General features: G+C 38.3%; 1 protein-coding gene across 3 annotated transcripts in view; it reads right to left on the bottom strand.

Moving 5' to 3' along the window:
• Nucleotides 1-1,603: 1,603 nt before the first annotated feature.
• Nucleotides 1,604-21,812, bottom strand: part of sba (six-banded) — a 762,450-nt gene continuing 742,241 nt past the window's right edge. For all 3 annotated transcript variants that reach the window (XM_073960711.1, XM_073960712.1, XM_073960713.1), the window contains 4 exons: nt 21,643-21,739; nt 17,106-17,384; nt 8,318-8,981; nt 1,604-2,273 (listed from right to left, as the gene is read on the bottom strand). In XM_073960711.1, the coding sequence (XP_073816812.1) occupies nt 1,826-2,273; nt 8,318-8,981; nt 17,106-17,384; nt 21,643-21,739 (1,488 nt within the window). In that variant the 3' untranslated portion in view covers nt 1,604-1,825. The remainder of the gene's footprint in view (nt 2,274-8,317; nt 8,982-17,105; nt 17,385-21,642; nt 21,740-21,812) is intronic.

The raw sequence follows: 21,812 nt of genomic DNA, 5'->3' as shown, positions 1-21,812 counted from the left end.
CTGTCTGGCTGGCTGGCTGGAGCGCACGATAACTCTCGAAGGGATGAACCGATTCGGTTCAAATTTTGGCTTTCGTAATATTTTGTCCAAACTTAGTTTAAGTTCGAAGATGAGCTATATCGGTCCACTCCTTCCGGTACCTCCCCCACAAAAGTTCGAAAATGTTCGGAAAATGTGTACGCACGATAACTCTTGAAGGGTGTAACCGATTTGGTCCATACTTTGCCCATTGTGGAGCGTGTACCAGACTTAGATCAGGTTTTAATATGGACTCAATCGGTCCACTCCGTCGGGTACCTCCCACACAAAATTTTGGAAAAGTTCAGTTTAGGAACATCTCTCGAATCGCTTTGATTTTTGCTTTAGCAACTTGTATTCACTGCCCTCCATACGACGGTATAAGTTTCATCAGGGGCAAGTCCATACTTCCTGAGAAAATAGCCTGAAAGTTGCAAAAAAACCCCTATGACACCGTGTGAGGAGGTTGGAGGGCAAAATAACTCTCGAACAGGTCTGCCGATTCGGTTCAAAGTTTGGCCTTAGTAATATTTTGTCCAAACATAGTTTAAGTTCGAAGATAAACCATATCGGTCCACTCCTTCAGGTACCTCCCCCACAAAAGTTCAAAAATGTTCGGAAAAAGTGTGCGTACGATAACTCTTGAAGAGAGTGGCCGAATTGGTCCATACTTTACACATCCTAATATATCTACCAGATATAGATCAGGTTCAAATATGGACTATATTTGTCCACTCCATCCGGTACCTCCCACTCAAAATTTCGGATACATGTTCACTTTAAGACCTGCTTTCGAATCACTTTGATTTTTGTTGAAGCAACTTGCATTCGCTGCCTCAATTGCGATGGTAAAAGTTGTTTCAGGGGCAAGTTCATACTTCTTGAGCAAACATCCCTGAAGTTCTAAAAAACCCCTATGGTACCATATATAGTGGCTGGAGATCCATTCTTTTTAGTATCTCCTCCGCAAAACTTTTGATATTAAATCCTAATCAACATTTTTGTCAGTTCAAACGCCCAAAATTCTTAAAACTCCCTAAATACATGCTTTTTTTGGAAAAAAATTGTTTAAATATACACAGGCTGAGGGTATATCTCTGTCGGCAAAGCCGACTGATACTTTTTTACTTGTTTAATCGAAAAATTTGAATTGTAATTCAACAATTTGAAGCATTTCGTTTGTAAGTCAATATGAATTATTGCATTTGTATTTTGAATTATTCCATTTAAAATTACGTATTCGTCTCCACAAATTGGAAATACTGAATAAAAAAATGAAACGTGCATTAAATCCAAACTTCCGTTTGTTTTCTCAACGTACCGAATTTTACATTAAATCACACTAGCTACTCTTTTTAAACGGGTATCGTAATTCAATTTACTTCATGTTTGTGTGTATGTTCATGTTCTAAGTTTTGTATGGTTAAGAAAATCTCTAAAGTTAGGTTTTATTTGCGTTTTGTGTTTAAATATTTTTAAACATTGATTTATTTAACAATTCCTTAATACATAATTCCTTATGTAAATAGATTGGGGATGGGGTGAAATAAATATAGAATTAGTTTTAAATACACACACTTAAAAATTAATAACAAATTGTTTATTTTTGGAATTTTTTCTTAACTTTTGTTTTTTTTTGCATTTAAGTTCTTTGTATAACAAATGTATAGCCACCCTGCATGGTCCATGCCAATTGGGGATTGCCATTATTTACTGTAGTTGTTGTAGATATTGTTGTATTAGTTATGGAGCTTGAACTTACCACAACGGGTGGGGTCTTGATCACTAACTCCTTGTTGAGATGCTGTCATTTGTTTGTTGTTGTTATCGATGAAGAAGCTGCAAGTGGTTGAGTTGTTGCCGCCACACCCCCGCTGCCACTTGTTGTAATCGTTTTCATGGGTGATGAACTACTATTATTTTGGGCTGGTGGTGCGGGAGCGGGTGCTATACGTATTGGTTTGGTGCGATTTGTTGATCCTGTTGTTGTTGATATCGTATTTGATGATGTATAATTGTGATTGTTGTTGTAATTGTTTGTATTAACAAGACCAGCAATTAGATCATAGCCTCCGGTTCTTGGTATGGGACGTTTATTAGCTCGATTTGGACTATTTTGATGTTGTGTGGTAGACGAAGTCGGTTGTTGTTGTTTGTTGTTGCTGCTATTGGTACTTGATGTAGCTGAAATACGATCCAATTCGGTCATTGCTTCTTGTATGGCTTTTTCAAGTTGAGAATTTAATTTACGGCTCCTTTGGAATTATGTGTATTTTTTTAGATTTTTTGTTGTTGTAAGAGATAGTTGTTGTTTTTGGGTAGAATATTATTGTGTTGTTGTAGTTTTGTTTTGTGGGAATATTTGGATTGGGATTTGAGGGGAAAAGGCAGAAAATAAAAATAAAATAAATGTTAAAATTTAACACAAAAGAAAAAAATAAATACATTTTATTAACAAAAACTAACCGAAACTACCTAATCAGGATTGTGGAAAACTAGGAGTTGAAAAAAAAATTAATTAAATATATGTGAATGAAAATTCGAACCTCATGGACCAATTCTGAACCTAATAAACCTATGTCAGATTTCACTTTTGTTGGATAAAATATGTAGTGTTGTTAATTAATTACGCACCGACGAATATTTACATGGAAAATAAAATTATTAATCGACTTTTTGGTTTGAAAAGTCTAAAAATCGAAGTCGACTTTCGGTTATAGGGGAATCGAAAAGTCGACCTTTCATGGTCGGCTTTCGATTTTTCTAATCACGATTTTTATATGACAGCAATAGGTCTGTACGATAACTTTACCAGCAAAGTCCCAATTTACATTAGGCGAGTTTACTTGCGGCAATTGTCAGTTTGTAGGTGAGAGAGGGTGCTGAGAGGCAAAGGGTTACCATATGCCTCACCTCTCTCTCCTACAAAATGACAATTGCCGCAAGTAAACTCGCCCAATGTAAATTGGGACAAAAATTACTCAGCAAGTTCCAGCAACCTCTCACAGTGAATTTTGCTCTCTCAAGCAAAAAGAAATTGCAGAAAGTTATCGAACAAAATTTGGCAAAAACTTGCAAGATAGTTAGCTGTTTTCGAAAATGTATGAAAATTGGTTTTGTTTCTTTGATATTTAAACCAACAACGTTTTAAAATCTAAAAAAATGTGAAATTATGAAATTTTCTTAAGCTGAGTACACATTGCCAGTTTTGAATGACAGCTTTGTTGGTGCTTGCTAGTGTGGCCGTTCATTTTTGTCATTCATCATGCAACCACAAAATGTTTTGTGGTTGCTGGACGGTTGGACAGTTATCGATAACTGCGAAATATCGACATTCAAAACTGACAATGTGTACTGCTCTTTAGTCAAAAATGTTAACATTTCAAGTTGTTTACATTGAACAGCTGATTAAAAGTCAGCTGGCCGAACATACAAATTTTTAAGGGACAAATTTTCCCAGCAAAAATTTGCACGTTCTCAGTCACAGAATTCTCCAAACTCACTCTCTTTTGCTGGATAATTTTGTTATCGAACAGCATTCAGTAAACATTTGTACGAATTTGTACAAATTTTTCGTTTATCGTACATACCTAATATGTATCTAAAAAGCTCTAAAATCGATCAAAAATCGGGTTTAGTCGACTCGGATCGTAAACGAATGATCGAAAAGTCGACATTATAGATAAAGGTGAAAATCGTATGATCGAAATGTCGAATTTTCAGTTTAATTTAAAAATCAAAAGTTCGAAAAGTCGACTTTAGACTTCGATTACGTAGCCCTAATTATGGCGTTGTTACAAAGACTACTAAAATATTCCTGGCCCGTGTCTCAGGAAGTAAAACAAACAAAAAAAAAAAAACATAATTTTATGTCACGAGCACAATGACTACCTCAATTGAAATTTCAAAACGATTTGAGAATTTGGTTTAAACCGGATTAAAACGTAAAAGTGTGAAGTCCATTGGGGGAATCATTCCTTTCGATAGTTTTTAGAGCTTTGGGCCATTATCTCAGAAAGTATTAACTTGCCTAATCAGAATCGCAAGAACTATTTTCGATGAAAATTTCAAAATAATCCTCGGACAGGCCTCTAACTGCACTTAGGGAAAATTTGACCTTTTGTGAGGGAAGTGCGAGCAATTTCGGTTGGTCCCTGCAGTATAGATTTTTGGACCATTATGTCAGGAGACAAGGTTTTACCCAGGAAAAATATTATATCGCTGTAAACAGGGCGACAATAGAATCTTTGATAAAAGTTTCAAAACGATCCTCGAACAGGACATAAACTGCACCGACGCGAAAATGTTGAACTTTTGTGAGGGAGGTATCCGAAGGTGTTGTCTGTTATAGACCTTCTTGGAATAAATGTTACGTCCAAATCGGATATTCGGATATATTATCGTGTTCATCAGCGCAGGCAGGATTTATTCGAGATTTTGGACCATTACCTTAGGTAGTGTGGACTTGGTTCGGGAAATTGTTAATCTGACATTTTGTGTGGAAGATACCCGAAGGAGGACACGGTGCGCCTTAACTAGATTTAAATGAAAGGTGCTTACACCTGGAAAGTTTTTGCGGATTCTGAAACTACAATGTTCATAGGAGGCGATACAGTCAGTCCATTGACCCAATTTGTACTTCAATATCTCAAAAATGGTAAATCCTAGGAAAAAGTCATAAAGGCCAATCTTGTAGAGAATTTTCACTGCTACAACATTATCTTTAGTCCCACTGCGATACGACTCGCAGTTTCCAAGCAAAATCGCGAAAACCTAAAGAATCCCTAAAAATGTGAACTTTGACCGCGATTTATGAACATTGTAGTTTCAGAATCCGCAAAAACTTCCCAGGTGTAAGCACCTTTCATTTAAATTTACTTAAGACGCAACGTTAGGAGTATACCGATGGACTATCTATCCATTTTCATTGCTAACCTGTCTCCGAAGAAACTATTACGATGTGCAAAGCTTGGGCCTAATCGGTTACTCCGTTCCACAGTTATTGTGCGAAGCATTTAAGAACAAGTAAAAAAGCGTTAAGTTCGGCCGGGCCGAACTTTTCATACCCTCCACCATAAAATATTCTGAACTAAAATGGAATAATTAGTTTTCATTCCTGTCCACAACTTTAAATGGATACGTTAAAATGTCAGATAATTTACATAAAAAGCTTCATTCGGGAGGCCCTTTTTTATGGTGCATATATCTAACTGTTGACTATTTTTGGTGGACTAGAAATTGGGAGGTACCGTTATATAGGGGTTATAATAAAACATGGACCTATGTTGACAGTTTTTGATGGGAGCCTTTAATGTCAAATAACTCCTAATTCGGTTAAAAATTGTAGCTAGAATCCTCAAAATACCGAAAATCGGTACATAACGTGGAAACTTCAAATGTCATTAACAGCTAGTTCGGAGGTATGTGGGCAATACGAAAATATGAACTTAAGTGAACAATTTTATTGCAGAATTTTTGTTGGCTTTTAAATTTCAAATTACAGAAAGTTCGTCCAAAAAATAAAGCTAAGGTACGGAAAATCGGGAGGTTTGTTTTGGGGCTAAACCAAAACATGGACCTACGTTCGGTTAAAGATTTTAAGTAAAATCCTCAAAGTACCGAAAATCGGGAAGTATCGTTATATTGGGGCTATGTTGAAAATTGTTGATGCAGATGTGTGGTGACCACTACAACCTTCAAATGGCAAATTATTGTTAGTTTGGTTAAAAATTGTAGCAAAAGTTGCCAAATTACTGAAAATTGGGAGGTACCGTTATATGGGAGCTATATCCGAACATGGACCTATGTTGACAATATTTGATGGAGAGGTGTTGTGACCACTAAGAACTTCAAATGTCAAATTACTGCTAGATCGGTTTAATATTGTACCTAAAATCATCAAATTACTGTAAATCGGGAGCTACTTTTATATGGGGACTTTATCAATACATCGACCTTTCTTGACAATTTTTGGTGGAGAGGGGTGGTGACCAATAAGAATTTCAAATTTCAAATGTTCAAATTACAGATAATTCGGTTAAAACTTGTAGGTAAAATTCTCAAAATACCGAAAATCGGGAGGTACCGTTGTATGGGGCTATACCAAAACATAATATTTTGAAATATAAGTTTTTTGGTCACTAAGAACCCTCAATATCAAATTATAGCTAATTCGGTCTAGAAATGTGACTTAAAACGTCAAAATACCTGAAATCGGGCGGTAACGTTATATGGGGGCTATTCCAAAACATCGACCTATGTCCACTAGTTTTGTTATATAAGTTTATTGACACTTAAGAACCCTAAATGTCAATTTATAGCTATATCGGTCTGAAAATGTAGCTAAAAACGTCAAAATACCGTAAATCGGGGGATACCGTTGTATGGGGGCTATACCAAAACTTGGACCGACATAGCCCATCATCGAACTTGACCTGCCTGCAAACAATAGACGCATTTTCCCAAAATTTCAGCGTCCTATCTCCATTTTTGTGGATGCTAGAGTGATTACCAAAGACGGACGGACGGACGGACGGACGGACGTGCACCGATCGACTCAGAATTTTATTTATTTTTTTTTTATAAAAATGGAAAAGTGGGATGTATGCCAACCATCACATTCCCGACCCCTGAATAATGTCCGACCATTAACAAAATCAATAGGTTTATTCCTCTGTGGGACCCCCATTAACACCGACGTGTAGCGTGATTACAAAAAATTAAAAAATAGGACGTATTAACAACTATTGCTATATCTCCGTTATTTGGCCACATACGCCAACATGCTTTACATCATTGTAAAGTTGGGATTTTCTACTTTCATACTCTGAATTTGCTTTTGGAAGGTCCCCAACCAATGCTGTGCTATTAGTCATTATTATTAAAATCGCAAAAATGAGAAGTTGTGTTTTAATTGTTTGACCACCTACAACACTACTATACATCGTTGCAAAGGCGATATTTTCTACTTTCATTAGCAGGTTTTGCTTTTGGCATACCTCCTATAGAAGCTGAGATATTCGGTTTGGAAAAAACATTGTCTTTTTCTCCAAAAAAAGTTTTTGCCTATTCCGATCCCTAAATATTATCCGACCATCACCAAAATAAATAGGCTTTTTCCCCTGCGGGACCCCCATCAACACCCAAAATGACGATCCGATCAAAATTATGACCTGTAGCGTGATTTCTTTAAAAGTGGAAAAATGGGATGTATTACCGACTATTGTGATATCTCCGTTATTTGGCCACCTACGCTAACCTACTTTGCATCATTGTAAAGACAGGATTTTCTACTTTCATAGCCAGGTTTTGTTTTTGTAAAGTATCCAACAAAAGCTGTGTTATTCGTCATTCTTATTTAGATCGAATAAATGAAAAGTTGGGTTCTATAAACGACTATTGCGATATCTTCGTTGTTTGACCACCTACGACAACCTACCATACATCGCTGTAAAGGTGATATTTTCTGCTTTCATTAGCAGGCTTTGCATTGAATATACCCCTCATAGATACGGAGATATTCGCTTTGAAATAAAACGTTGACTTTTTCCGCAAATAAGTTTTTTGCCCATTCCGGCCCCTGAATATGATCCGACCATCACCAAAATCAATAGGCTTCTTCCCCTCCGGGGCCCTCATCAACATCCAACACTTGGTGACGATCCGATCAAAATTGCGACCTGTAGCGTGATTACAAGGTTTAGATGGACAGACGGACTGACGGACGGACACACATAGCCAGATCGACTCAGCTCGTCGAGACATTCATTTTGGTATATATAAGTATGGGTCTACGACCATTATTTCGATGCGTTACAAACTTTTTGGCCAAAACCAACTTATAATACCCTCCCCACATAGTGGTGTATGGTATAAAAATTGTTGAAATTCTTTGAGGAAGGTATCCGAAGGAGTTGTCCTATATTACCCATCATCCAAGTTGATCCAAATTTGGACAAAATATTACGAGTTGTGAAGTTTGGACCAAATTGGTTAATTCCTCACAGGGTTATCGTACGCACCAGCCCGACAAACAGACAGGGATAAATCAGATCCAAGTTGTCTGCAATGGATATCGTCCAAACGTACTTGGGGTCCAAAATGATTTTTTCGATAAGGCTAATTTTTGATCTATCAACGTGTTTTTGTCCTCGTTAACCTATAGGCTCATGGTATAAAACCAATCTGCGTACCTACTACCTACAATACCTACTACTTCACTAAATGTTCCTGTTCCACAACTAAAATCTAGCAAAAACCCCTTAAAAATTATAAATAATGTAACAAAAAATTTGCTCACTTTCTTGTATCCTTTTGGGCCCTGTGATGAGCCTCCAAACCCTCCGATAGACTTTGCAACAAATTTGTGGGCATTATTTCCGTATTTGAGCGGCCACCACCACCGAACCATTGAACCCACACCGATTCCTGTTGATTATCGGGTATTTTTACAACTTTACCCGGCCAAGCGGGAAATCCACGGGCTGGTCCCCATATTAATTCACCCACAGAGAAAGTGCGTAACAAACTCATGGCCAAGGGTGGGGTAGAGGATGAAGATGGTGATATGGGTATACCAACTCCAGAAGCAGCTGCAGCAACCCCACCATTACCAATTTCCTCGGTATCAGCAACAGTTCCCTTAATGTGTGTGGTAGTGGTGGTAAGTGTTGATAAAGGTTTTAAGGAACGATTACGATTCCGTTGAGTTTGTTTGGTTGGAGTTGTTCTATGATTGCCCGATTGCTGCTGTTGCTGTTGTTGTTGTTGTGCACGATTCTCGGAAACGGAAATCGTTGAAGAGCTTTGTAAAAAGTTCTGCTGCTGCTGCTGTTGGTGATATTGTTGCAATTGTTGGTGCTGTTGTTGTTGGTGGTGGTGTAGCATTTGTTGCAAAGGGGTTGGGGTTCGTGGTGGTGGCGGTGTTAACATAACCGTTGTTGTGGGAGAATTCTGTGGCGAATCTATGATAAAATAACACTTTAAATATATAAAGCAAAATCAAAGAAATACTTCATTTTTCAAGCCGTTAGAGAAAGATGAGAGGAGAAAAACGGGGAAACAAGCTTTAGTGTAACAATGAATAGTTAATATTTGAATGTGAAATAATGCGCTTTAAATGTGAATCATGTTTAAAGGGAAACCAAAACCAAAAATACGAAACATAACCATGAGCCTGTTATAGATATATGAATGATGTTCGTCGGATGGCATTTGTTAGTTTGTTGTGGTTTATTAGTTACATTCACCAATGGTTTCGGATATGCAGTTGTTATTTTGTTGCCAATAAATCAAAATTATTTTGATAATTTACGATTTGTGCTAGCAATGCTAAAAAATGTCAATAAAAGTGTGATTTATGTTTATGGTGTGACCTTTTTAAATGCCGTTTTCATTACCATACAAAACTTTGGAAAATTTTGATATATTGTTTATTTAAAGTACAGACGTAAAACGCATTGATGATCAGTTATTTAAAGAAATATTTTATGAGTTCTTCTCTGAAAAGTATTGTTGGACCACATACAGTGGGTCCCTTGTTTACCATACTAGTGCCGGAAAGCCATACGTCACAAGATGGAAATGTTTACTTTTTCCGATCATATTGTGTAAAGTGATGGCTTTATTCCCCCATTAAACACAAGCTTAATTGAAAAATCGAAGTGAAAAAAGTCGTTGTGAAAATTTTCATTATGACGGGGAAGAATATCTGCTCTTTACTGGGATCAAATAATATTTAAAGGTTGAAATATACGTTTCGTGGGGCAAAAGGTCCAAATTTTTATTGCGTGGTCTGTATGTTTCTATTAAAATAGTCTATATGTTTCTATATAAATACATATGTTTCTATTAAAATATATAACAGACAAATAGTATTCATTCTGTGTTATAGAATTGAGGATCGAATATTTAAGCTTTGTTCCAGAACTAAAAAGATTTTACAATTTTCACAACTTTTACACATTTTACCCGAAAACCCGTTCCCGTACACAAAAAAGTTGTAAAATTTTCACTTCTCTTTAAACAAAAATGGCGCTGAATGACGCTCTCTTTAAAAACTTTTTACTCGACAAATTTGAGCGTGTAAAAAATAGTAACATGGTTGACGGCGTCTGATTGGCTGCTACGTCGACTTTGACATTTGTTCCAGCTTTTTGACGTTTTTTTCATTTTTGCGTTCCTGAACTTTTTGAAAAAACTTTTGTGTGAGAACAATTTTTCTCTCTTTTACAATTTTTACTATTAAAAAGTACGGGAACAAAGCTTTATTCGGACAATTTCCCTACATCAGACTAGGTTCGCCCCAGTCACCACTTAAGAATCGATGGTACGATCAAGAGTGCGACAATGCTGCTGAGGGAAAAAGTCTATTCAAAATCAACACCGTATGGTACGGCTGCTCATTTCTTCACGGTAGCGTAAATTGAGAGTAAGCATCAGTCGTTGTTTGTTATGTGCTCAATTTTTAATATTTCATTGTGGTCGCTGGTGGTGCTCACGGTACGTTGTGAATTCTCGACACCGTTGACACCATCTCGTTGTCAAATTGACAACGGCGTTCTCATTTCGACCACAAACGGTGTTGATACACTATCGACAACGCATATGGTCAGTAAGACCACGTATGGGTGTGGGTGACCCTGCCGTCAGTGACAGAACATAGATGATCCAAAAGAATTGTAGGAAGAAAAGGAGAAAGAAGAAAAATCTGTCAAAGGAAACAAAACGGGAGGAATCAAAGTAAAATGTTTGTCCCAGAAACCGAGACCTGCTTGATATGCTTGTTGATCTAGAGGTCCTTTCCTGTATCGCTGGACTTCGCTCTCTAGAACGTGAAGATACTTCTTGATGTGCCTGGGTGTGTCGGGCCTACTCCCCAGATGGTGATTGGGATTGCTCTCACGGTAACGCCCAAGCAAAAACTGCAACGAAAGCATCTCATTGTGTTGATGTACTGGGGAATCTTTGTCTCCTCATGTATATGGTCCCCTGAAGACATGAGGAGGTGCCCTGTTGCTGTTCACAGGGCGGCATTCTGACAAGTTTGAATATTATTCCATTGCGTATCACATAAACTCGCGGACCAAACTGGTGCCGCATAGGTCACAACAGACCGTTATATGTGGTTAACAAGGTTTCTTTATATGCACCCCAAGTGCTGACGGCTAGGGATTTGAGGACCTTGTTCCTACTTTTCAGTTTGTTGCAGATAGCTGTGGCATGCGAGGACGACGTGAATGTGCTGTCGAATGTGACCCCTAGAATTTTGGGGCAGTTTGTGGTCGGAATTCAGCTACCACCGACCACGACATTCAACTCTCTTCCCACCAGCGCCGTCCATGTGGTGAACAGAGTGGTCGCAGATTTAGTGGCGGGTATCTGTATATTCCTCGCGTGGAAAAATGTGGTAAGATCGGTTAAATATGAGTTCAGTCTTTCACTGATGTCATTAGGGAAGGTACATGACGCCACGATCGTGAAAGCATCCGCATACGTTACGATATCTATGCCGTCAGGAGGGGCGGAATACAGGAGAGGTAGAGTTTGAACAGTTCCGGAGGTATCAACCAACCTTGGGGAACTCCCTGTTTCACAATATCGGGTTGGACTTCTTGTTCCTGAATCCACGTACGACTGGCGTCAACAAATATAATTGATTATCCAACGTTTCAGATTTGGCGGGAGTGTTGACTGCTCAATGTCCTGAAACAGTGTGGAGTGCCCGACAGTATTAAAGGCTTTTAATAAGTGAAGCGCCACCATCACTGTTCTATCACAAGGCTTATATTGATGGATCCTCGACAAAAATGTGTGGAGATGGCGTGCAGCGCTGTAATCGTGCTGTGCTGCTTACGGAATCCATGCTGATGATCGGCAACTGGATAGTTATTTCTAACGATGGGATGGACTAAGGCCTTAAGGGTCTTTGCTACCGACTACATGATCGAAATCGGCCTGTACGCTTCCCTTTTGCTGGCATACTTGCCTGGCTTTAGTAGCGGGACCACCCTGCCCATTTTCCAGAGTTGAGAACTTTAGTGAGATACTCAACTCCCGGCTCATCCAGCTGTTTCAGCATTACCAGGGAGACTCCATCAGAGCCCAACGCTTTGGTTGATTTAGCGTTCAAGATGGCATTCGCAACATCATCCACTGTAAACTGCGGTGGTTCATCTTTGGCAGGAAGATATCTCATACGACGTAGTACTCTTCTCTTCGCCCTGTCACTTCCGGGGTGCTCAACAAACTGTCGATTAAAATAACTTGCGCACTTCTTCGGCTCAGTCAACGTAACGTCGCCAAACGAGACTGAGGTCCTATCTTCCATCTTTCCAGGGTTCCAGAGTGACTTAACCGTTGCCCACAATTCACTTATACCGGCTCCAATGTTGCAACTCTTCAGATGATTTAAACACTTGTTCCGCTTATGGTCGCCGACCAACCTGTTAACTTCCAGTGACAGCTTCCTGACTCTGGGGTTACTGGGGTTGGTTGGACGAAGCTCATCACGCTCATTTGCTAATCCCGTCGCTTCTGTTGGGAAGTTTGGTCTCACTTTTGGTATTCGACCAGCAGGTATATGGCGAGCGGCTGTACAGTGATGATGTCTGGGAACGTCCTTTCCGCTACCCGAGCCTCAGAAAGATTGGACAGATCTCTGAAGCGGTGATTAGTGAACTCTCTGTAATTCGGTCAATCAGCTTTTCCATGATTGACGAAAGTGCGGAGTTCTGAGGAGATGAAATCGGGTGGTCTGCTAATAGAGACAATTATGGGGAGATGGTTTGATGCTAGAGAAATGACGGGTTGCCAGGTAACGTCACTTGTCAGACTAGGTGACATGATGGTTATGTCTGGCGAATTGTGACAAAACAGTGCTTGTTGTGTATTAGAGAACGAGTAGGACGGTTGTGTTTGTGTGTTTGGGGGAGATTATATATAAATTATATTATTAATAAGGTCATTTTAGAAATTATGTGCACTTGACCAAATCCCTCAGGTTTTTAAACTCATTTGCCTTAAATTGGTTGATTTCTTGTATGGTGTCTGATAGATATAGCGGTACTAGCAGAACAAAAAGAGATCAAACATCACGACATTCTAAATTGGGAAAGAAAAGCAAGAAATAAAGAAGATTGGAAACATATTGTTACGAATGTAACTGATAGGTTTAAGTTAATTTAGTTTAATTTCCGTTAATTTAAAAATTTGAATTGTAACGTAAAGTTTTTTATTACGCAGTTACTTTATTTAAGCAACAACAACTACCATGTAGAATTCTCTTCATCATTCTAGTTCTTACTTTACCTTTCTTTAATGTGCTTTTGTTTGTTTTGCCATAATCATGTAATTATCGTTTAGGTTGCTACTTCTTTATTTCTTGCATTTGTTTGTTGTTGTAATTACGTCATTAGTCTGCTTGTCCACTTGTATTGATGTTCGCCCATGTATGTGAGTCTGGTTGTTCGCTTAGTGCGAATGTGCGTCTGTGTTTTCGTTGTACAGATTCGAGGTGTTGCCAGACGTTTTCTAGAGGATTCTTGAACGTGGGAATTTTGGGGATAAATACGGGTGAAAGCCGCAACGACGAGTTAGTTGTGTTTTAAGCGTTGAACTGAACAGATCGGTTAAAGAATAGCTGCGTGCTAACTAGAGACAAGCTGTGTGCTCAGTAATTAAAGTCGGTTCCGAATAAGTGTAATAAAGTAAATAAAGCATTGTAGAAACGTAATCTAAAACGAACCTTGTTTTATTTGGTACAAATCATATCGGGGAATAAAACAACGTCTACACGGAGATTAGTTAAATCTAATTCCGTAACAATATTCTTAGTTCTTAGAGGGTCAACTAAAATGTGTGTGGAGGTAATTATTAATTTGAGATAAAAGCAGAACGAAGATAAATTCTGGATTTTGTTCATCCAGAGATATTCAGTACAGCGTAAAACTCTGGCTTTAATGTCCAGAAATGTTTTAGACAATCTCTCTAAATAGCTATATCGATAGCTATGTTACACATTCAACCTTGCCAATAAGAAGGTGCACATTATTTAAAAAATTCAATTATTGATATGAAAAGTAGTCCAATTAAAATAGTTAAATTTCCAGACTATATTCTGGCTCGATCATATTTGCCACTTTAACCTGATTCCTAATGATTTCCTAAATAAACAAATAGATTATTCCCTAAATTAAATCAACTGAATAAAAAGTAAATACAGAAAAACTAAAACATAATATTATTAAATAATAATTGGAGGGGGTGGAAAATAACAAAAACATGTGTTTAGCTTATCACTTTTTTACTTAAATTCAAATATGCCAAATCATTCGCAGATGAATATTAGCGTATGTGTGTGCGTGTTTAAGATGACAATGCGATGAATCAGAAAAAAATACAACATAAATTCCAAAGGACTCGAGAATGAAATTCAGTTAGTTATATATGTAAATAAATATATGTATGTAAGTATGTAAGAATGTTTAGGTAATAGATGGATAACAAGAATGTATATATTATAGGATAAAACCAGTAAGGAAAGGATCATAGTCGGGCGGGGCCGACTATATGATACCCTACACCAATGTGAATATGTAAAATATAGGAGATATGTATCGAAAATATACATAGGAGCTATATCCAAATCTGAACCGACTTCGATATAAGTTGTTACACTTATTTCTAGACTAAATTCAGTTACACATTCCAAATTTCATCAAAATTGCACGTAAATAGCGTGTTTTCAGCAAATACGTCAAATCGACCGAAAATATATTTGGGAGCTATGTATATCCAAATATGAACCGATTTCGATGTAGTTTGGGACATTTATTTTGAGACCGAATTCAGTTACACATTCAAAATTTCATCAAAATCGGACGTATAAAGCGTGTTTGGTGCAGCATTGGCGTATTTGCTGCACCAAACACGCTTTATACGGCGGAAAAATATATGGGAGCTATATCCAAATCTGTCCACAAGTTTGGTTATATAAGTTTATTGACACTTAAGAACCCTAAGTGTCAAAATATAGCTAAATCGGTCTGAAAATGTAGTTAAAACTGTCAAAATACCGTAAATCGGGGGGTACCGTTATATGGGGGCTATACCGAAACGTGGACCTATGTCCACAACTTTTGTTATATAAGTTTATTGACATTTAAGAACCCTACATCGGTCTGAAAATGTAGCTTAAAACGTCAAAATACCGCAAATCGGAGGGTACCGTTATATGGGGGCTATACCAAAACGTGGACCTATGTCCACAACTTTTGTTATATAAGTTTATTGACACTGTAGAACCCTTAATGTCAAATTATAGCTATATCGGTCTGAAAATGTAGCTAAAAACATCAAAACACCGTAAATCGGGGGGCACCGTTATATGGGGGCTATACCAAAACGGGGACCTATGTCCACAACTTTTGTTATATAAGTTTATTGAAACTTAAGAACCCTAAATGTTAAATTATAGCTACATCGGTCTGAAAATGTAGCTAAAAACGTCAAAATACCGCAAATCGGGGGGTACCGTTATATGGGGGCTATACCAAAACGTGGACCTATGTCCACAACTTTTGTTATATAAGTTTATTGACACTTAAGAACCCTAAATGTCAAATTATAGCCAAATCGGTCTGAAAATGTAGCTAAAAACATCAAAACACCGTAAATCGGGGGGCACCGTTATATGGGGGCTATACCAAAACGGGGACCTATGTCCACAACTTTTGTTATATAAGTTTATTGAAACTTAAGAACCCTAAATGTTAAATTATAGCTACATCGGTCTGAAAATGTAGCTAAAAACGTCAAAATACCGCAAATCGGGGGGTACCGTTATATGGGGGCTATACCAAAACGTGGACCTATGTCCACAACTTTTGTTATATAAGTTTATTGACACTTAAGAACCCTAAATGTCAAATTATAGCCAAATCGGTCTGAAAATGTAGCTGAAAACGTCAAAATACCGTAAATCGGGGGTTACCGTTATATGGGGGCTATACCAAAACGTGGACCGATATATCCCATCTTCGAACTTGATCTTCCGACAGCTAAAAAAATGGTATTCCCCAATTTTCAGCGAAATCGGTCAACAAATGCGACCTGTATGTTGCGAACGGACGGACGGACGGACGGACATGCATAAATCGACTCAGAAAGTGATTCTATGTATATCCCTAGAAGGAACTATGGGTCTATCTCGCTTCCTTTTGTATGTTACATACAAATGCACTAACACATAATACCCCTTACCACATAGTGGTGTAGGGTATAAATACAAAAGTCAATATGGTTAATACAAAAGGTTTCGGGGGATAAGGATTTTATGGTATTATGTGTAAGATTTCAATACTATGTGAGTCATTTTATAAGGAAATTCTTAAAGAGATTATTCGATTTAATATTTAAATGTCAATAAAGAATTGGTTTGGAAGAACGTTTTTGTGGTTGTAGTTGGAAGTGAAAATATGACGTTTTAGAAATGTAATTCCTATTTTCAATACTTTTTTATTTCTTTTTTATTTGTGATTGTTAGTCCCAATTTACATTAGGCGAGTTTACTTGCGGCAATTGTCAGTTTGTAGGTGAGAGAGGGTGCTGAGAGCCAAAGGGTTACCATATGCCTCACCTCTCTCTCCTACAAAATGACAATTGCCGCAAGTAAACTCGCCCAATGTAAATTGGGACTTACATTAATTCGTCAAAAATAAAATATGTAGGTAATTATTCATGGTCTGTGATTTTTAGAAATTTATTTATTTTTTTTTAAATAAAATGACTCACATCGTTTTAATGTCGTCGTACATTTTAGTTCGATTGTCATTTATTTGCTCATATTAATATAAGACTGTAAAAGTCGTTATGAAGTATAATTTTTTTGGGAACCACATTCAAGCGGAAACTACATAAAACTGTCCTTGTTGTAGTCATCGCTCTTAGCGTGTATCCCTGCTGATGTGTTAACGTGTATGGTGGTTATGGAGCAAGGATGTGATTCGGTTATCTGTTTTGGTGTTAGTGCGTCTAGATATTGCATTAAGAGAAAAAAAGGAAAAACAATCAAGGATTCAACAACATACCATGTGTATCTGGTTTCAAATCCATATGCTTTTGTTGTAATGTCTGTGAATTATTAGTTGCCGTTGTTGTATGGTGTTGGTGTAGCGTCAAATTCGTTAGACCCGCAATATTTGTTGTGCTGGCTGTTACAGTTGTTGTGGCACACGAAACTCCACCTCCTCCTGCTGCAGCAATCATTTGATATTGTGGTGGTGTTTGTACACGTCGAATTTTCGCCTCTGAGGGCTTAAAAATATTGGCATTTTGTTGTTGTTGATATGCGGTTGACATAACAATACCTGAATGAAAAAAGGAGAATACACAAAAAGAGCCATGAGATAAAGAAGAACCCATAAGAAAATTGTTATAACAAAATTTTTTTTCTATTATTTGTAATGGAAATAAATCTGAGTTGAGTCAATATCAAACGTCCTTAGTAAGCCGTTGCCATAACATAAAATAAATCTCCAAACGGTATTCCCTTAATATTAAACAATGAACAAGGCATTAAGCCGATAATATTGCTGGGGATTTTTATAAGAGCATCAAAATATTTAGACGTAAGTTAAAGTGAAAAATTTTTTGAACCCATATTCCCAGTGGAATGTCAATTGTCTTTAACAATCATGATTAATAATAAAAAGCATTGTCATTTGAGTAGCTGGCGTTATGCTTGGTTTACTTTCAGCGTCGTTTCGTGATTTCGCGCGGAATCAAGTAAAATTTTTCATGATTTCGCATACAAAAATGAACTAAGAAAAGATCTCCAATTCTGTCTTTTTTGTGCTTCGCTTCTTTTATTCTTTGGCCTGCCAATTCTGCGTGCACCGCCATGTGGCTCGAATTTATACGCCTTTTTAGCGGGTTCATCATCGCTCATTCTTATTATATTATATTCTTATATTATTATATCTCGATACGTTTAACTATATTTATGTCGTTGTATAGCAGATACAGCTCGTGGTTCATACGACGTCGATATTCACCGTCAACGTAGATCGGTCCGTAGATCTTTCGAAGAATTTTTCTCTCAAACACGCCAAGCAATGCCTTATCTGCTTGCGCAAGTACCCAGGCTTCGGAACCATACATCAGCACGCGTAGTATCAGTGTTTTGTAAAGCGTTATTTTTGTTTGAGTTGTGGCTTTGTTTTTAAAGTGTTTACTTAAGCCAAAGTAGCATCTGTTGGCCAATACAATTCTTCTTTTCATTTAACAACTGATGTCGTTTGTTGTGTTTGCGGCGGTGCCTTTTACTACCTCAAAATTATAGGAACCAACTTCAACAGTTGGTCCGATCTCAATGGACGCATTGCTCGTCGACACCATCAGCTTGATCTTCTCGGCGTTTACCGCCAGACCCACTTCAGCAGATTCTCCTTCGACCTTCATAAAGGTATCAGCTTCTTTTACTGATCGTCCCATGATGTCTATATCATCAGCATAAGCAAGTAACATGTGGCTATTGGTGTAGATTGTGCCACTTATTTTGACGTTTGCCTTTCGTATAACCGTTTCCAGCAGGATGTTAAAGAGATCACACGAGAGACCATCACCTTGTCTGAAACCTTTTTTGGTACTAAATTCGACGATCGAGTATCAGTTAATGTCATTCTGACATGGCTTGGAATACCTTTGAACGTAGGGGGCTGTCGAAGGCTTCTTTGTTATCAACAAAAAGGTGGTAAGTGACGATCTGCATCTCTTGGGACTTCTCCAGGATTTGCCGCAGGGTAAATATCTGGTCAATAATGGATTTGCCAGGTCTTAAGCCGCATTGGTATTGCCCAATTATATCATTGACCATAGGCTTCAGTCGTTCGCACATTATCCCTTGCACTATCTTGTAGTCAATAGGGTGAAGAATTATGCCCCCATAGCTAGAGCATACAGTCTTATCTCCTTTCTTGTGGACAGGGCACAAGATGCTCAGGTTCCAATCGTCGAGTACTCGTTATTCCTGCCAGATGGTGCTAACTAGCTGATGAATACACCTTATCAGCGTGTCGCCTCCGGTTTTAAACAGCTCGGCTGGTATGCCATCGGCTCCTGCTGCCTTATTATTCTTCAGCCGACTTATTGCTGTCTTTACCTCATCTTGGCTGGGCGGTATACATTCAATACCATCTTCTGGGATACCAACAGTTTGGAGAAATGTTCTTTCCATATCCTGAGCACACTATCTGTATCCGTTACCAAGTTACCTTGCTGTTCTCTTCAGGAGGATGTGCCAAAGCCATCAGTTTGATGTTTCACTCTTTGGTAGAACTTTCGGACTTAATCCTGTCTCCTGTACATCTCGATTTTCTCACATTCTCGTCTTTCCATTTCTCTCTTTTTCCTGCGGAAAAGACGTTTCTCCTCTCTCCTTTTCTCCCGATACCGATTGTAGAGTAGCCCTATATGCCGCATTTTTTCTTCGGTAGCAGCACGACACTCCTGGTCATACCATGGATTCCTTAGTGGATGTCTCTGGTATCCAAGTATGGATTTTGCGGCTGTTTGCATGGAGTGGGCAATATTTTGCCATTGTGCTGATATGTTATCGGGACAAGGATTGCTTTCATTAGGCAATTGGGTCAGTTGAGTGGAATATGCTGTGGCTATCTGTTGTGTTTGCAGCTTACCGATGTCCCACTTCCCTGTTGTGTCTCGTAGTGCTTTATTTGCAACGTTTAGACGGGTACGTACCTTTGCTGCAACAAGGTAGTGGTCCGTATCTATGTTTGCTCCTCGGAACGATCGTACATTCAACACGCTCGATGAATGTCTTCCATCTATCACAACATGATCAATTTGATTATTTGTTCTTTGATCTGGAGACAGCCAGGCGCCCTTATGAGTATCGAGATGCTTAAATCTGGTACTGCTAACTACCATGTTTTTTGCAGCTGCAAAGTCTATCAGCCTCATACCATTGTCAGATGTTTCGCTGTGGATACTGAATTTCCCGACTGTTGGGCCAAAGATATTCTCCTTTCCATATTTAGCATTAAAATCGCCTAATATAATTTTAATGTCATATGCAGGGCAACGGTCATATGTTTCTTCTAAGCGCTTGTAAAATATATCGTTGGCCTGTTCGTCCTTATCTTCAGTGGGAGCATGAGCGCAAATAAAGCTGATGTTGAAGAATTTTGCTTTTAATCGAATTGCACCGAGTCTTTCATTCTCTGGCGTGAAGCTGGAGACCAGATGTTTTAATCTCCGACTAACTACAAATCCGCCGTGTCATGACAGCTATAATACAGTGCGTCACCTTTAGGTGTTGTTGTGACGCCTTTCCCAATCCATCGTATTTCCTGTATGACAGTAATGTCGGCCTTGTACTTTTCAAGTACGTCTGCCAATGCGTAAACTGCACTCCTCTATAAAGAGTGCGAACATTCGAGGTGCAGATTCGCAGATCATGGTTCTTAAAACGTTTGCGGGGTTCGTCAACTTTAGAGGGGTTTGTTTTTCTTTTCTTTCGTTTTTTCATAGTAGGTTGCTTTTTCTAGGGGAGGGTTACTAACCCGACGCCCCAATCCAAGTTTTTAACGTTCTTATGGCTGAACGCTCGGCACATGTCAGCTCATTACCTTTAACGGGTGTTAAAGGCAGCTCCCCAGGTGACACCACGGGGAGGTCAGTGTCAATTTGAGATGAAAGAGGGACCAAGATAAATCCTGGGCTTTGCCATGTTAAAGCCGGTCAGGACCGTTCCTTGGTATCTTCCATCCCCAACGTCACTTCCATATACAGTCTCTATATTGAATTTGTTCCCTTAGGAATATCTCAAAATTGTACTTTGCCGCATAAAATCTAGTTTTTCACACAATATATTTATTAGCAATATAGCAATAGCATTAAACACCCCATCCCTCCGTTATAACATGGAGTAAATAGCATAATCTAATGTTCTGCACCATTGAGGTTTATTCAATGTCGACGACGACAATCACAAAGCAACTCACAAAGTGTTCCTCCCGTATTTGTTATATACTTTATTGTCTGTTTCTCATTTCTATTCCGGGCGTTGAATTTTGTAATGTTATAACAGTTATTTAAGTATGTGGTGGGGATGATGGTCTGCAAATAATAGGGTTTGCAATTTGTAACACTCAACTCCGTGCATTGCAAAGAATAAAGGATATGGAATATGAAACATAAAGTGAAGTGTTGAGACAGGAAGGAATTCAGTCGGTCGGTCGTTTGTGTATTATGTTGTAAGAGTATATTGTTCATGAAATTTGTAACCATTTTTAGATGATATCCGCAGGATAGAAATTTAATGCTTTACAATGAGAAAAATATACCAAATTACAAAGCAATGTTTTGTGTGCTCATTTTCCTGCTGACTGGCCTGTATTTATGGTGGCGGTTGCCAAAATTATAATAGCCCTCCTAGTAATGTTGATGTTTGGGCATGGCTACCTTGATATATTCCGGACCTAGGTTAGTGTTTGAGAATGGATGTTTGCCCTAAAATGATTTCCTTATAGAGTTTAAAAAATTCTCCACTCCTTGTGAATTCAATTTAATGCAATATTGATTTTACTTGTGTCTTAAACTTACCTTTATCGCACACAGTTGTCGATGGAGATTGTCTGCTATCCGTGCTCATGGGTGAAACATTGCCACCATCCGGTTCTGAGGATGAAACGCATTGAACCTTAAAAGAAGAAGAAGAAAATCGCAGTATTAGTCTCTTGCAATTTCAAAATGACTACCTTCATCCCTTTTCC

Source organism: Musca autumnalis, unplaced genomic scaffold, assembly GCF_047663935.1.
Source record: "Musca autumnalis isolate F117 unplaced genomic scaffold, ASM4766393v1 scaffold_1, whole genome shotgun sequence".
Taxonomy (NCBI): Eukaryota; Metazoa; Arthropoda; class Insecta; order Diptera; family Muscidae; genus Musca; species Musca autumnalis.
The sequence above is the reverse complement of the archived record's forward strand: the minus strand, read 5'-3'. Positions and strand labels throughout refer to the sequence as shown.